Source organism: Cetorhinus maximus, chromosome 10 (assembly GCF_964194155.1).
Source record: "Cetorhinus maximus chromosome 10, sCetMax3.hap1.1, whole genome shotgun sequence".
NCBI lineage: Eukaryota > Metazoa > Chordata > Chondrichthyes > Lamniformes > Cetorhinidae > Cetorhinus > Cetorhinus maximus.
The window spans coordinates 31,384,865-31,402,491 of record NC_135888.1 but is presented as its reverse complement, the minus strand read 5'-3'; the positions used below and the strand labels follow the sequence as shown (position 1 = coordinate 31,402,491).

General features: G+C 45.1%; 1 protein-coding gene across 2 annotated transcripts in view; it reads right to left on the bottom strand.

Moving 5' to 3' along the window:
* Positions 1–561: 561 nt before the first annotated feature.
* Positions 562–17,627, bottom strand: part of LOC144685219 (dual specificity testis-specific protein kinase 2) — a 106,036-nt gene continuing 88,970 nt past the window's right edge. For both annotated transcript variants that reach the window (XM_078549651.1, XM_078549652.1), the window contains exons 6-9: positions 16,340–16,513; positions 10,133–10,216; positions 5,103–5,189; positions 562–1,500 (exon numbers count right to left, since the gene is read on the bottom strand). In XM_078549651.1, coding sequence (XP_078405777.1) covers positions 1,384–1,500; positions 5,103–5,189; positions 10,133–10,216; positions 16,340–16,513 — 462 coding nt within the window. In that variant the 3' untranslated portion in view covers positions 562–1,383. The remainder of the gene's footprint in view (positions 1,501–5,102; positions 5,190–10,132; positions 10,217–16,339; positions 16,514–17,627) is intronic.

The window sequence follows — 17,627 nt, the reverse complement described above, 5'->3', positions numbered from 1 at the left end:
TAATTGCCTGTGGGTGAGGCACTTCCATGGATCAAAACTGACCTTGGTGTTTGATGGGTGGCAGTTGGGTTGAACCAAGATCAGTTCACTAACATTACAGCTAACCCACGGGGGTCATTTTCCTTTGAACAAAAATAAAAATTCAAGAAATACTGCTCATACAAATTTAAGGTGGCAATCTTGCTTCTTTCTTTGATGCTTGCTTTAAATTATTCAAAATTTGTTCAGCATGATGTGATTAAAACGCATACTGAAAGACACTGCAGAGAAAATACACCAATGAAAGAGTGAGTCAGTCCACTGACTCTTGGGCCAGGATTTTGCCCTGGTCGGGCGGGCTCGGCAGGGGCGAGTGGGAGGGGTCTGGAGGCCGACCGCTGCCCGCGAACGGGCCGCAACCGTGATTTCACGCTGGCGGGCACAGAGCTGCCTCAGGGAGATGAAGATTTTGAAGAATAAAAAAAGGAATTTAAAAATGTTAACAACATGTCCCCTCATGTGACTCTATCACATGAGCAGGGACATGTTAGAAATTAGTTTGAAAATTTTTTGCTTTTTTTTAAATGACGGATTGAAACCTCATCCCATCCATGGATGGCTGGATGGGCAGCGAAAAATTTAATTCAATTTGCTTTTCAATGGCCTTAATAGGCCGGTTAATTGTCAGTGGGTGTGCTGCCGACTCCCAGACGCGCCTGCCGACCGGAATATGGCGTGAGTGCGCGACGATGTCGGAACGCTTGCCCGAAGTCATTGCGCATCATTTTACGCTTGTTTGGGTCGGGTGCACGCCCGCCCGATGAGCAGAAAATTCTGCCCTTGTTGTATCGATAGCTTTAGCTTCACAGAAGTTGCATCTCCTATGAGTGTAGTTTTCAGTATGTACATTACAGTCCATCAAGTATAATGGATTAAATGAAAACACTTATCTGCCTGGTGACCCAGGACACAGATTTGTAATGGCAGTTTTCCATAAAATGCCACATATTAATACCTTGAATTCTGTTTAGTGAAGGTGGGATAATTTGGACTTTGAGTAATGGTGAGAAACAAGGTGATATCAAATCAGCTGCCCATTATCCATTGTTCCCAAATTTAATTTCCATTAATGGAAAAAAAGGTCAAGAGAGATGTATAACTGGTGGTTAAATCAATACTGCCCATTTAACTTTAAATTCAAAGTCCAGATTGCACCACTCCCCATGAACAAATTGATGTAGTTAGGCGATTGTGTGTCTTTTCACTATCTTGAGTGAATCAGCTTTTTCCAACGCACACTCAATTCCCACGGGTCAGAGATCCATTTTTCCTCTTTTTTTTTTCCAATACACTATATGATGATAACAGTAAAGGCTGTCACCCACGTAAGGCCTTGTGGCAGAGTCAAACACTGACAGATTCACACGCGATCTGATTGTCCTTATTTGGTTCCAAGCTTTCAGCTACCTCCTCAAGTTGGTCCAGTAATTCAGAGAAGGATGGCCTCTTAAAGGCATCGATCTGTGGAGGGAAAAGCAAAGGGCATGTTTGAGTTCTGGTTCCTGTTTAGGGACATCTGAAATGATTTATTATTTTAAAGAAAAAGTATGAACATGGTGTACAGCTAAAAAGAGACTGTACAGACAGGAATAAAAAATATCAAATTATGGCTGCCTTGCATAAAAATTTTGCATTTTAAAAAAAAATTCCTATAATTTTGAATTACTTTTTTCCCCACAGTAGTGAGGCTTTAATGTATCAAACATAAGATATCTTACTCTGGGGTGTTGTTAGTGAAGTCTAGACTCCACATATCATGGATAAATAAAAATTGTACAATTGGGAATATCGAAGGGACACCCAGTTCTAAGGCATTAAATAATATTTCATTTATCAAAAACATGCTGTGTGGTCTTGTTCCATTTGTTAACCAGCCATTATGTCATTTGTGATACCTGTTCCAGCTGTCAACCATTTATATTGACCTCTGCTTTTCCACTAGCAATACTTCCAATCTTCATAACTTGTCTTTAATACATTAATTTTCATGCCATAAGCTTTCGCTACTTAGTTCATTCTATCCATTAGTATCTGTCGATCTTCTGCTGTGCTAGCCATGAGGGCCTGGTCATCTGCAAATCTCACTGCCTTCACCAACAGACGGCCTACTTTGACACCTTACTGGAATTCACCTAGTGCTTTCCTTACCATGGCTTCCGAATAAATGTTGAACAGCAATGGTGATAGCGGACAACGTTTTCTCACCCTGCACCCAATTACCCCTGGTACAGTTTCACTAAATACTGTCCTGATTGTAGCAGTCAGTCCCATGTGTAGAACTACAATTGTTCTTTTATCTCTTCAGTCAACATAGCATAGATGTTGCTAAGTTAGAAACATCTATGCTCAGCTCCAGGACTTTCAACAGCTTTTGCCACTTCACCCAGTCAAAAATTTTTTTTTTCATAATCCACTAAGGAGCTGTAAACTGGTATTCTATGTTTCTTTCACACTCATCACTTCTTTAGCCTTTCTAGTTCACAACATTTCCTAAAACCAAACTGATCATAGCCAATGTAATAACTTGCTTTGGCTTCCAATTAAGTACCTAGGAAACATGTTGTCAGACAATGGTTGCTGCCACAAAGAAATTACAGTTGGAATAGCAATGGCAAACAATGCATTCTCCAGGCCTGAATTTTTAGCTCAGCGGCCAGGCGCAATTGGTCGGGAAATGGACCGCAGACCGCGATCGGCCCCCGACTGCGATTTCACGCCGGCTGGCCAGTTAACGGCCAGCCAGCGTGAAACGCGCACTGAAAAGCTCAGCGCTGCTGGAGTAGGAGTGGGAAGAGGGCGGGCGATGACATCAATGCGGGCAAGGGCAAGCGCTGAGAGAAAGCTCCCTGAAGGCAGAGAGCTGCCTCAGGGAGCTGCAGGCCCGAAAACCATCAAATAAAGTTTCAAAAAGCTGGGAAAAAAATACCCAAGCATCAGAATCAGGCACCTGGAAATATATAGATGATAAAAATGCTGCCCACAGATTTTTATTTTTATTTTATTTCATAACGGAAGCCTCATCCCGCCCTTGGATGAGGTTTCATGAAAAATGTAAAGGCCGACTGCCCGGGTAGCCCGACGGCAACCTTAAGGTTGGACAGACCATGAAAAATCGGAGTCAACTGTTCCACTAATAGGCTTAATTGCCCTCTTAATTTTCAGCGTGCGCAAAAGTGAGCGTGGGATGACGACGGGACTCTTGCCTGACATCATCTTGTGCAATTTCACGTCTGATCGGGTCGGGCACACGCGTAAAATTCTGCCTATAGAATTGCTTAGCATATGACTGAGTAGCAAGCTTAAGAAAAGAATTATCAAGACTGTGATTTGGAATGTCTTTTATGGGGCTGAAGCATGGAGGCTGAGTAAAGCGGACACCTAAAGATTAGAAAGTTGTGAAAAAGGATGGAGCAGGTCAGTTCAACAACAAAAGCAATGAGGAAGTTCTCAGGATGGGTGAAGAAGGAATGATTGTTCGTGAATATCCTCAAGAAAAGGTAATAAAGTTGGATTGGCCACATTCTAAGAACTTGCTAAAAAGAGGTGAGTGAAGGAAGATTAGAGGGATTGGATTAGACCAAGAGGGAGAAAGAGAATGATGATGTTAGACAACTTGAAATTGAAAATGCGAGGCTCCTACAAGCAACTGAAGAGGAAAGCACAAGGCCGCGAGGTATGAGGAAATAAGCAAAGGAACTGCGCTTGGCAGACCACCACTACATTCTGTCATTTGCTGCCATGTTAGAACGGCCAGGACAGTGAGAGTTTCATTAAAAGGTTAGGAGTCAATATTGAGAGTCTCCTTTGCCTGATGTTTCGACAAAAACATTAACACTTTTGCCTTTGTGACCCATGAACTGCTGTAGTAAAGGAAGAAAACTTTAAAGGGCCTGCCCCACTTATTGTACCAGTTCTGCCAGAATGTCTCACCTGTAACATTCATCTACCTTTCTCTCGCCAATATTAGCTAACCTACCAAGAATATTATTTTGTGCACCAAAACCTTTTCTTCCTTGGAAGCACATTTAATTGAGAAAGAACAGTGTTTCATGTTGTTGCTGGCCTTTAGTAAGGTTTTACTGTTACAATGGGCAGAATCTTTTGTTTGGCGTGTGGGGGTGGGCCCCGCATGCCGACGCGTAAAATGACACGCGGTGATGTCGGGCGTGCATCCCGACGTCACTGCGCGTCTTCTTGATCTTTAGTTCGGTGGGCGCGCACCAGAGTCGGCTGCACGCCCGCCGAACTGCCAAAGGCCTGTTAAGGCCATTAACAAATTAATTAAAGTAATTGTCAGGGCTGCCTGTCCAACTTTAAGGTTGGCGGGCAGGCAAAGAGGGTTTCATGAAGGATTTATTAATGAAATAAAAATTATCAAAATTCACAATCAAATTAATAATTATCAAAAATCACTGTCACATGAGGGGGCATGTCTGGATAATTTTATTTTTTCTTTATTTCAATGTTTCATTATGAAATTAATCTCCCTGAGGCAGCTCCGTGCCTCAGGGAGATTTTGCGCCAAAGAGCGCAGGCCCCAACTCTACCTCCTCTCCCCCGCCCGCACAGGTAGCGCTGAGCGCTACTGGGCACACGTCACGCTGGGCGGGCCTTAAATGGCATCGCACAGCCAATCGCGGGCGGCAATCAGCTCCGAGCCTGCCCGCACCCGACCCGCCCACCCAACAGGGAGAAAATTCTCCCCCACATCTTCTTGTCTTACCATACCTTGATGAGGCTTTGCTTCTACTATGACAGACTTGAGATAGTTGGTATAGTTTAACTTCAAATAATTTATTAAGAACTATTTATAAAGACCTCAGGGTAAGCACTGGTATTCAGGGCACAGGCTATTCTGTGCTTAGCTCTCTTGGTGCCCCCTGGTCATCTGACCTTTGATGTCACTATTACATCATTAATCCCTTCATTACATCAACAAACAGCTTACTAACTTTGCCCAGATATGGTTCCTACCATGGTCATGGTCTGTATAATACAACTAACACCGGGGCAGTTAGTTAATCCTGTCGAAAGAATGGTGGCAAGTCATAAATACTCCATACCTTACAGCAATTAACAGTTAATTCCAAGACTTGTTTTGGGCAGCCATTCACCATTTCCTTGAACGCTTCAGCATTGAGTCCATAATCCTAGAAAATGTTTGAAGAAAAACTATTTAAGAATTATGTACAGCTTTGCTACCTGCTAAGTTAAACCACTTATAAACACATGGTATTAGTATTTTATTTTCCTAGGCAATAGCTTTAAATTGCATCATTGGTATTAGCCAACATTTTGACAAGTAGATGCTAAGTTGGTAATTATATAGGTTCATCAGTTTTTATAAAAATTAATTTCAGTAAACTTTCTCTAATATATATACTATGGGCTGGATTTTGTGGTCAGTGGCGAAATGATAGCACTCGGCACTGACCACCAAAAAGCTGCTCACAAAGATCCAGTGATCGCTGGGGCGTGGATTTTGCTTTTCCTGATGTTAATTTCATTCCAGTATCAATCATAGGGGTCTCTGATGGCCAACAACAATGATGGCATCATGTAAGCCAAGCAACCACTGAAACATGGAAGAATTTTCAGGCAGCAAACTAGGAAAGAAAATGCACTTGATTATTCTTCACTTTTAATCATTTTACCGGGAGTGAAATAAAGATCGGGCAGACACCTAAGGTAGAAGCCAAAATATCATGACAAACGTAAAAAATGTTTTTAAAATGTACTTTTTTGTTATCATAATGGAGACATTTGATATTCCATGAATATAAAATTAGTTTGTCAGGGGCAGAGACATTGTTCAGCAGCAATCATGACTTAATAGGACATTTAGAACCCAGGGTGGAATTGTCCCAGATTTGCGCCAAGTGCGGTAGCGGGTGGGTAAAACGATGTTTTACCCGCCGGCCACAATGGCGGTTTTTCACACCCTATCATCCAAACCTGCCACATTAATTATGCATTCCCGGGAAATATGCCGTTTCCATGGTGGGCGGGCTCTCATTCGCCCGCCACGCCATCACCTCGCCGCTTCATCACGCCGGGCATCATATTTAAAGTCCAGCCGCATGCAAACACCTCAGTGCTTCCAGCCCACGACGGCTGCAAAGATGTCATTGCCCTGAAAGGCAAAAAGACTGCAGCCCCCAGGGCCCTCAAGCGCCTTTGGGATGCAGTCAAGGTTCACTGTGACATCCTCCACCCCGACTCTGGTAGCATAACGGACAGCAGCCTCACTAATCTGGCTTGGGGGGTGGTGGCAGCGGTAGTCAGCGCCAATGCCCTGCAAAAGAGGACAGCCACCCGGTGCCACTACAGGATGAATGGTCTCATCCTTTCCGCAGAGGTAATTCACTCTTCTCATCGCTCTCAACTCTCACACTTACAAACCCATCACACATCCAGAGCAATCTCACACCGCAAGGGACAACACCACTAACTCTCACACACACCCTCACATCTCCATCAGGCTCATACCCTCGTATCCTCACCCTGTCCATGGCTCCGCTCACCACACAAACATTCCATGCAGTGCCATGCATCTTGCTCACACTCTCTCCATCTGTTTCCATGCAGGAGAAGTTGGCTCACAGCAGCAGGGAGAGGTCCAGACAGGGTTTGGAGTGGCCCACATTAGGCCCCTCACTCACTCTGGGGAGTGTGCCATCGCACTGATTGGTGAGGACATGGACCGTGCCTATGGCGAGGTTGAGGTCAGCGGGATACACCCTCATGAGGATCCTGCACCACATCATCCCTCAACGCAATTCTGAGCGCTCTCTCTCCTGTTTTTGACTCTGCTGCCATGTACTACTTATGTCTAACTTTGGTTCACAGGGAGCTCTGCCAAGCGACCGACACCCTCAGCCAGCCAGTCCCTCAGCTCCATTGACACCCTCACCTCCAGCCAAGACGACACCTCTGCCATTGAAGAGCTGGAAATAAGCAGCCTGGAAGACCCATCACAGCGCTTACCTACACCCTCCACCAGCGCAGAGACACACACCTCAGTGGGACCTAGATCAGGCTCGGGTTCACAATCTGGTGGTGACCGCACAGACACATGTCCGCAGCAGGAAGAAGCAGGTTTGTGTGAGCTCCCTGGCACTCAGAGGGCTGCTGGGGAAGAGGCATCTGTGAAGTCAGAGTCAGATGATGAGCCTCTGGACTTGGCCTTCCGACTCATCCTGGAGAGTCAGCAGAAGGCAAGGGAACATTACGCGGAGCTGTTGAAAGCCCTCAGCAGAGTGGCATGTGAGTCGGAGGTGTGCATCCACCTGCTCTCTGATCTCGCCCACCACGACTCTCGTTTCACTTTCAATTTGGACAGCATAGTCTGGATTCAGTTTTTTGTGTGCTGCCCCCGGCTTTTCTCCTCCCCCAGTCACCCATTCCCATTTCCAGGCATCACCATCCACCTCCATGACCTACCAGCCACAACCCTTTTCCTTTGAGGATGTCCAGGTGAACGTGCACATTCCCTTCCTTCCTGTAAATCCCACCCCCATCCACATTCACCTCCTTGACCTCCTCCTTCCCACCCCCAGGGACTGTGGCTTCCTCCGGGTCCCCACCAACCACCCTCACCGTCCCTTCTACTGCTACCGTCGAACCCTCACCCACCCACCCTACTAATGCACTGTGCCCTCGGTCATTCTCACCATTCCCTCATATCACGGCCACCCTCAGTTCGCTCCCCAGCAGGCAGTCATAGACCCATCAGACTTGCACATTCACCTGGAGATTACCCCCCTCTTGACCCCTCCCCCCATCTGGACCCCTTCCCCTCTTTGGACCCCTTCTCCCTGGAACCCCTTTCCCCCCCCCCACTCCGGAACTGCTACCCCCCCTTAGTCCTCCCATCCTCCCCCCGCTATCCCGCACCCCCCAGGCAACCCCCTCCCCCTTCCTAACTCCCTCAGACACCCTCACTTCTTCCTCCAGTTTTACTCCTTCCCCCATCCTGACTCCCTCAGACACCCTTACTTCTTCCTCCGTCCTTACTCTCTCCCCTCTCGACACACCTTCCTCCCCTCACCCTCCCGACACCATCATTCCATCCCTCCCAACCTCACCCCCCCGACACCTTGAATCACCCCCTCCTAACCTCACCACCCACCCCGACACCTTCATTCCACTCCTCCCATCTCACCCCGTCCCCATCCCCCCCGACACCTTCATTCCCCCCTCACCCCACCCTGACCACCCCTGGACACTTCTTCCCCCAGTTGATCCTAGACCTTCCTCTCTCATCCCCTCGACCATCGTCCATTGTGAGTATTAATGGTGACTTTCAAACTTGCGTGAGCTGCTTCATAGCAGAACCATGTCCATGAGAATCTTCCCAGCATGTCATGGACGTTCCTCCAGGATCCTGTTGTTGTCGGGCTCCAGTATCTTCTGCTCCTCGGGTGTCCGCGATGTGAGCAAGGCCCTGGCGGTAAGACCCAACATTTCTGCACGCACACATTGTCAAGAGGTGTTCTGCACTGGCATGTTTTCCCGCTGACATGGGTGAACGATCCAGCAGGTGGGTGGGGGGGGTGGGGGATGTTGAGTCTGGCGGGCTGGCCTTATAATGACGTGCTGATGTATTACAATGGGGTTCCTGATGTCCAAAGGCGGGAAACGCGACCCAGCTGAGCAGACGGTCGCAAACTGGTTTCACAATGTAGTGAAACCGATTTTTGGTCTTCTCGCCATACTGTCCACTCACGCCACCGAACACGCCCGACGCCACCGGGCACAGAAAATTACCGCCCCAGTTACACCTATTTCAACAAAGTGCAAGCTTTCTAAGGGTTTTTGTTCTGAGACCAACAGCATAAAAAGTGGAAGTTCCTGTCAAATCAAATTATTTCTAACATTACCATCTGTAAAGACTTCAACAGTGCACCCTAAAGAGGAGTTGTGAATCAATGAGAGCAGCTTCTGGATTTCCTTGCCCAATTGTGCATATGCAGGTGCGAAAAGTTTCTGACAGTTTCACAAAGTAATGACAGTGAATGCTGATAGTTTCTTCACATTACAAAAGTGACTACAACTCAAAAGTACTTTAACCACCGTAAAGCACTTTGGGAAGTCCTGAAGCCCTAAAAGATGCTATATAAATGCAAGTCTGTCTTTCTTTCATTTCTTTTTTCCTTCTTTCTTTACATTCACAACAGTAAAAATCTGGACATTCCCAACAAAAGATTCTTCAACCCCCCTTTAACCAGTTCACAAAAACTGTTTCTTGCCATCTATGTGAGCATCCACATTCATCATGTCACAATTTATTCTGGTAACACAGGGTTACTGCAGGTTAGGTTCAGCCTTTGTGAGCACCTGTCGTAGGCTTTTACATGAGACCAGCAGAAAATGAACACTTGTTTTTGTATATTGATGGGCCTGCAGTAATGAAAAGGTACCATATTACTGTTTGTTAAGCTTGTTGATACATGCATAGCCAAACAGAAGAACACTGGTAAATTTTCTCCTAAATGTTCACTACAGAGGATGTTGCTTGATTGATACTGATTTGTTTTCGAAGTTATTACAAATGTATGATTGTTCATTCTTCCACATCCATGTCAGATATTATCTTATCATGAACTTTGCTGTCAAATCATAGTTTCACATCAAGTGCAAAATATTCAGTTTTATGTTTAGAATTACCATTTATCTTTTCTCTCTTATTGTTTAATTAATCCTGCCTGCTGGTAGTTGTGTAATTGTTGTTCTGTGACCGTGAGCCAGGAAGGATATTGGTGAACCATATACTGGTTTTCATTGATATATAAGCATCTAATTTCATTCCCATCTAGTTAGTTCAATATGGAAATTAAACAAAATTAAATATCTTGCTGCTGACCTCCACAACTCACCCACCTCAATGAGATGATCGTATCAGGTTTTCATTGTGTTAAGCAATAAAGTTCAACCATTCTACAGTTTCAATGATGCAAAACTCAAATTTACGATCACGTTTTTGGAGTTGGTCCCATCCCACTGAAAATGGCTTCACCTTGCGCTTAAAATTACTATTGTCCCGCTATTCTAAGGGTCAAGTGCAGACTGCTCACCAGTCAGTTATAGGTACCTGCGTTCTGGGTAGAAATTCAGGATCAGCGGTGACTCTGCCAAGGATTTCACACAATACTATACCAAAGGAAAAAACATCAACCTGAAAGATATGTAACAGTTAAGAACAACTGTCAGTCCAATACCAGATTTGATGCCAGACATTAACATACCTTTAAAAACAATAACATTCATGGATAAATCAGGCCATAGCATTTATAACAGTCGACAATGCACTTCCAAATAATAGATCACTTAAAACTTTGGATTTATAGGACAAAGAAACCTTGGTAAAAGTAAAACATAATTCACAGGTTTTGCATTAGTACCAGCAACTCTCTTCAGTCTCTCTGAACAAGAATATCCCCCTTCCAAGTGGTTAGTGCTAAAATGGAACCTCCTCAGAGCTCCAATCATGTTATCCTAGATGGTGCATTTTAGTATTCAAGGTAGTAGTTATACAACTAGAATGTAATATAAATGGAAAATGCAGAGTAGCTGTTTCTAAAAGCAGTGTGAATTCAGTTTAACTTGCATTAATAGCGCATATCTACTCTACGAATGGAATTTTCTTGTCCTGCCCCAACAGATTTTGTGGCGGGCAGAAGCGGAGAATCTAGCGGCATCCAAAAAATCATAAAGCCGCTGACGTAAAAGTAGTTTGCTATTCTCCCGATGACGGGTCAATGGCAGGTTGGGTATCCCGCTGAGTAATGGCGTGAACGCAATTTGCATTCATCGTCATCTCATGAATGCTCATTAAATTAACTTCTCACCAGAATCAGGTGCCACCTTCCAATTTTGCATCACGCCAGCGGGAAATGACGTTGGTCTGAATCTCATTTGAAAGAGAGTGGCGTGCACCGGTTGCACCTCACTTCGCTTGCGAATTCAAGGCGAGTGCAACATCCATAGCCTACTTGCCACAGCGCTGTGCCAATCTCGTTGCAATGCCAGTGGAATGCCACACTGCTGGGGGTGTAGGGTTGGTCTGCTCCCAGTGGCTGCCTCCATAGTCACAAGGACACTGTGCAGTGGTGCTCAGGTAGGGCTCAACATTCAGATCAACATTGAGAGCGAGACCAGTACTGCCACCGGGAGGAAGGCAGTGTAGGGTTGATCTGCGCCAGGCAGCTGCCACCATTGTCCTAAAGGACATAACTGTGCAGCGGAACTCAGACAAGACTGAACATTCAGAGACCAGCATTTCAACCGGGGGTGGGGGGCTGCAAGGATAACAAGCACATGGGGGATTAACAGAGCAGCAAGCTGACACACAAGAGGGAGAGGTCACAGACCGGTGGAGGAATGCCTGAAATCAAGGTCCTCACGGACTTTGAAAATAGAGCCATCCAGCTGGCCAGTGATGATCTGGACAGTTCCTGTGCTGACGGTGCAGTTTGCGCTGCTCTACCACGTGAGGATCCAGCAGTGCAACATCCATCAGACAACCATGCTGTGACAGATGTGTCCTGTTTCACAAGCCACTGCCATGCATTAATTATCTCCCCTTGCTTTCACAGGCACGTCTGAGAAACAGCCGATGGAGTCCCAGGCCCTCCAATCAAGCCCCAAAGAAACCTCTGAAGAGGAATCTGGAGGCACCCTCCTTGATGTCTCATCACAGCACTCACCCACACCCTCCACCAAAACAGAGACACACACTTCAGTGGGATCTAGCTTTAGAGCAGCCTCGGGATTGCAATCTGGTGAGCACATCACACTGTCTGATCCACAGCAGGAGGAGGCAGGGGTTTCCCTGGTCTCCGGCACTCAGAGGGCTGCTGGAGGCCAGAAGTCTGCTGAGTCCCAGTCAGATGATGAGCCTCTGGACTCGGTCATGTCACAGTTGCTGCAGCTGCAAAGGCAAGCTCGGGAACATCAGGAAGAGATGTCCGCTGCACCCCTCAGATTGCAAGGCACAATGGAGGAGTCTGTCTGCCTTCAGGCTGAGGTGACAGCGCCGGCATGCCAACGCACTGAGGCAGGAATGCGGCCGCCATGGAGACCTTGGTCCAGGACTTCGCTCCTGCACTGCTGCACGGGCTCAACTCCATTGTTGATGCCATAGTTTGCCTCCGAGAATGATTATGCAAGAGGGGTGCCGGGCAGCTCGATCTCCCTCCAGCTACCCCTGCTCCTCAAGGAGTCAGCAGGGGCTCTTGGGCACCTATAGGGAGCAGGGTCAGCAGATGTACGCCCCGGAGGCCATCCACCCAGGTGACTCCGGGAGTGTCCGGCCTATCCGAATCCCCTCTCCTGTGACCTCAGCAGTTCCAGCTCCACAGGCCGAGGAGAGTGCCACTGCCACACCACAGGACCCCGAAAGCAGGTCGGGGCCCTGCAGGTCTCAGTCAACTGGATGACACCTGCCAAGATCATCACAGACTGGGCGCAACAGTCAACCTCCACTGTGGATGCCTGGGGAGCACCAAGACATAGCGGCAGGGTTAGGAAGGTTAAGAAGATGTACTTGCACAGCCTGGGCATGGATGTTAATCACTTGGGCATACTATTCACTATTGTCAATAAACTCCCAAGAATGTCTCCCTGCCTATAGCTCCTTGTTCTGATGAGCAGTGTTCTTGTCACTCAGACGTAAAACCTTTCTGCACAAGATAAAGGCAGGTGTCTCAGTCCAGGGCCTCTTTCCTTGTGCTTTGTGCAGCCTTCAGACCAAAGTGATGATCCGGTCTCACACTCACTGGACACATTAGTGATGCCTGTACCTTAATGGCGCTGGTCATTGCTGCCAGAATGTCGTGGGCAGGTGTCACAGAGTTCCATCATTCTCTCTGTGTGCTCTCAGCACCTTTAAGGTGGGACTGGCCCCCATCTCTTCAGCATCTGTGACCAGTGATGCTGTGCTCCTGAAGGGGTCAGGTGTTGAAGGCAAACAAAGGATCGGGTGCTTTTAAAGCTTCATGGCTGCAACTCCACATGACCTGATCACAGAGCGCAGGTGAGCTGCCCTCAGCCAGACAGGAGTCAGACATTCTCAGAGGCTATGTGAAGATCTATGGAGTGTCCTCACTGCATGTCATCATCGTCCTCCAGCAATTGAGCAATTCTTAGGGCCTCCACTAAGTCTCCATGACAGGAGCATAATCACAGAGGGAATGGGCATTGCCATAAGCCAGACTGGAGCCAAACATTCATAGATGCAATGGGAGGATCTATGGGGTCTCCCCACTGCATGTCGTCATCATCCTCCACAAATCCAGCAGCTATGAGGGCCTCCCGAGTGTGCCTGCCTCATCTGGCCAGTGGGAGAGCCTCATCCCTGTCATCTTCACCTTCGAGGACCTCCTTACCCTCATCCCAGTCAGTGTCCTCCTCATTAGAGGAGACCTCCAGCTCCTCCATCTCCTCCTCAGCCAGCTCCACTCCGCTTGGCAGCGCCAGGTTGTAAAGGGTGCAGCAGATGATGACGATGCGTGACACCCTCTGTGGACTATATTGCAGGGCTCCATCAGACCAGTCCAGGCACTAGAACCTCATTTTCAGCATCCTGATGGTTTGCTCCACCAAGTTGCAGCATGAGCCTTATTATACCGTCGCTCTGCTGCAGTCTGAGGCCGCCTCACGGGTGTCATCAGCCACGTCCTCTGTGGGTAGCCATTGTCCCCGAGGAGCCATCCCTGCAGCTTCTTGGACCCTCTTGGCTCTGCATTTTGGATTAGATTACTGTCTTCCAAAGTTTTAAGTTATTATTAACTTCTTTGTGATTCTCAGTGGGTGAGATAAATTTCAGTTGTGAGTTCAACAGAAGCAAATTATATCTGACACATGAAATCAGTATGATTCAGAATTGCACTAAATCTATAAGGGAACATAGGAACATGATTAGGCCATTCAGCCCCTCTGCCTTGCTCTGCCAATACATTAAATTAAATCATGACTGATCTGCACCTCAACGTTTGCTTTCTCTCAATATCCCTTAATATCTTTATCTAACAAAAACCTGCCCATCTCACTGTTGAAGATTTCAATAGACTCAGCACTCATAGCTTTTTGGGAAAGAGAATTCCAGATTTACACTTCTTTGTATGAAAGGGCTCTATTTTTAAGATTCCACTCTTGTGTTTTGGGTATCTCCCATCGGACAAAATAGTTTCCTCATAGCAACTGTATCAGATCCTTTTATCATTTTGAATGCCTGGAGTGGATCACCTCTCAACCTCCTAAACTTAAGGGAATACAAACCAAGTTTATATAATTTGTCATCATAATTTAGCCCTTTAATTCCTGGTCTAATTCTGGTGACTTGGCATTGCATCCCTTCTGAGGCCAATAAATCTTTGCTGAGGTTCAGCATCCAATACTAATGCAGTTCTCCAGATAGGATCTGACTTCACTTCCTTCATTCCCCAAACCCTTTGTTGATAAAGGCCAGTATTCGATTCATCTTTTTGATGATGTTTTGTACCTATACACTAGCTTTTAATGATTTATGCACATGGACACCTAAGACCTGTTGCTCTTCCACAGCTTCTAGTCTCACCATTAAGAAAATATGCTGATCTATCTTTCACTGATGCAAAGTGGATGACCTCCTCATATGAAACTCTGTCTGCCATAAGGATTGCTGGTGAAGGAGCAACATGAAGATTAGTGTTCTGAACAGCTAAATGTGATTCCAAGCCTGTTTCAACGAGGCCTGAAAGAGAGTGGAAATTTGCTGGCTTCCTCGTGAATTAGGCAGTTAATGGTTTAAAATTTCCCTCGTTGTGTGAATCTTAGCCCAATGGTTAATGTATTCCCGAAGAAAACCTGGCTTTCTGCTACTTTGGCAGAATGACCAACCTGTTTCAAATAAAATTAACAGCTGTGTTCAACTAGTGCGGACAGGAATATGCGAGAATACATTAAGCAGTGCATTAAGGGTAGTGCACAGATTAAATTAAAACACCCAATGGGGGGAAAAAAGCCATGGCAGCGTTGATAAAATCTTCCTAATTAAATCCTTCATGGACACAATGAAGTATGATTTGTATTAAATGTATAATTAGATTTTATTCAATAGAAAAGATTAGTCACAAAAATTGGCCACAATAACGGGAAATTCCTATGAAAGGAGTGGCCCATAATGTTCCATCCTTCTTGAATGTAGACTTATTGAATAAGGAATTACTCATTAATGATTTACATATTTTTTATTGGTTTGGAATATATTCAGTAGGCCCTTTAGAGGCTCAAAAGTTAAAAGAAGCTGCATCATTAACCAATAAAAATTGGCATCTTATGACATTAATTGGACCCCAAAGCAATTTTTTTTAAGCATTCCTTGGGCATGAGCCTCACTGGGAAGGCTGGCATTTATTGCCCATCCCCACTTGCCCTTGAAAACGTGGTAGTGAGTCTTCCTCTTGAACCACTGCAGTCCATGTGGTGAAGGTGCTCCCAATTGGCTAGGGAATTGGCCCAGCAATGGCAACATATGTCCAAGTCAGGATGGTATGTGACTTGAAAGTGGTCTTCCAGGTGTTGGAGATTGAAGGTTTGGGAGGTGCTACTGAGGAAGCCTTGTCAAGTTGCTGCAGTGCATCCTGTAGTTAGTACACACTGCAGCTGTGGTATGTTGTTGTGGAGGAATTTTTTATTAAGGTGGTGGATGGGTTCATAACCACATGGACTGCTTTGTCCTTTTATTCAATATGAAAAATACTCCTTTTCACTCCAGGAGTGCTCTGCCTGACTCCATGGATATCACAATCAACCCCAGCACAATCATCCACCTCCTGGGACTGACTATTGAGATAAAGCCTGTGAAATAAGCAGCCCAATATTCATCATCTTCAATGCACAAACTCCCTGTGGTAGTGCGACAGGCATTGGCAGCTTGTACAACAGATGTTAATGTGGTCCGATGCCTAATTCCAGGCCTCCCAGTTAGTGCTGTGGCAAGTCTCTTAATCTCCAAACCATTGAGTCCCGAAACGGTTAAAGCTAAACCACTGGTTAAACCAAACAAGTAAGAACATGAAAGGAAAGTACAGAATAATATTCCATGTGAGAGGCAAAGCTCTAAGAAAACTTAAACTGGATCTAGTCCAAAGCCCAAAGAGTTATTGTGATATCGTGTTATGTTTGTACTTCTACCCCTTTTAAGATTTTATTTTGCATATTTTTAAAGCTACGCATTCAATTAAGTTTATATCTTGTTATAGTGCGAAAAAGGTGAGTGTCCAAATTTAAAACCGTGGGAAGATTGGTCACACTTTACCTTTCTGTCATAAGGTTCACCACGCAACATTTCGGGTGCCATCCAGAAAGCTGATCCGACCAAGGACAGCTTCCGTTCAAGATCCTTCGTAGGCAGCTCAACTACTTCTCGTGCCAGCCCAAAGTCTGTAACTAATGCCTCTCTCCCCCGTGATGTTACCCTGATCAAGCAGTTCTGACATAAAATAAAATACATGCAAATTAATAAGAGCATGAAGTTAGGTAATGTTGGTATTTGGGAATTATGAATTGCTCTAAAATAATTTTAAAAAAACACTTTTTTGAAATTTGAAATAGATAACCTCTGTAGAAGTATACAGATGAAACATACACAATTCAATCATTTTATAGTAAAGTTGGAACTAAAGTTGAATACTATAATGAAGTAAATCCATGGATTCCTAGCTTATAAATCAGCAAAGGGTCTTTTGTGCCATACATACACACATTCAGGAAAATCTAACTCTAACAAAACAAAAGTATTCAACTACGATGTTGAAGAAAATAATGTTGAAAGCTTCTTGAACAAAGCCCAGGATTGCACACTTTGGGACAATGCAATGTTTGTACTGAGTTTGTATAAAGCCATTTGACTTCAGGCATACCAATTAGTAGTTGGGTCCACAGCAAAAGATTTCAATATTTGGCCAGATGTACATACACTGTGCCAATAGCATGATTCCACACCTCACTGCAGAATAAACTGAAAGCAAAGATACCTTTGATATATCATGGTTGAACTGTGGTAACTGTTTGTGTTGTCCTTTGGGTTAAACTGCTGGATCAACTATTGTTGGTGCAAGTGATTTTGTTATTAATCAGAAGTGGCATTTTTATTACTTCCAGGACTTGTATACAAAGTACAATTACAGTACAATTTATACAAAATTAGTTTTTATATAAAATTACAAGAAAGCAAACGTGATAATTATAGTTTAAAAAATAATACTGTATATGTGAGGTATGCTGAAAAATACACATGCCAAAATGGCAGCTTCTAGTTCAAGCCTTCAAATAAACATTCGTAATCTGTAAAAAAATGATTTAAAAAAACAAAACATTAATAGTATGCAGGCAACAATTTGCACCACCAGGATTATTTGAACAGTAACTTCTGTACAAGACATACTGTGACCTAGATAGTGCAAGTTAACCTATTTTCATGTGTAATTTATTTACATGAGATCCTCTATCCCTAATGGCTCCTTTCTCCCTTCCCTAATCTCCATGGGAAAGCTTTACTATTCTGCTATCAATTTATTTCCATGCTGTATCATTTGGATCAGCTG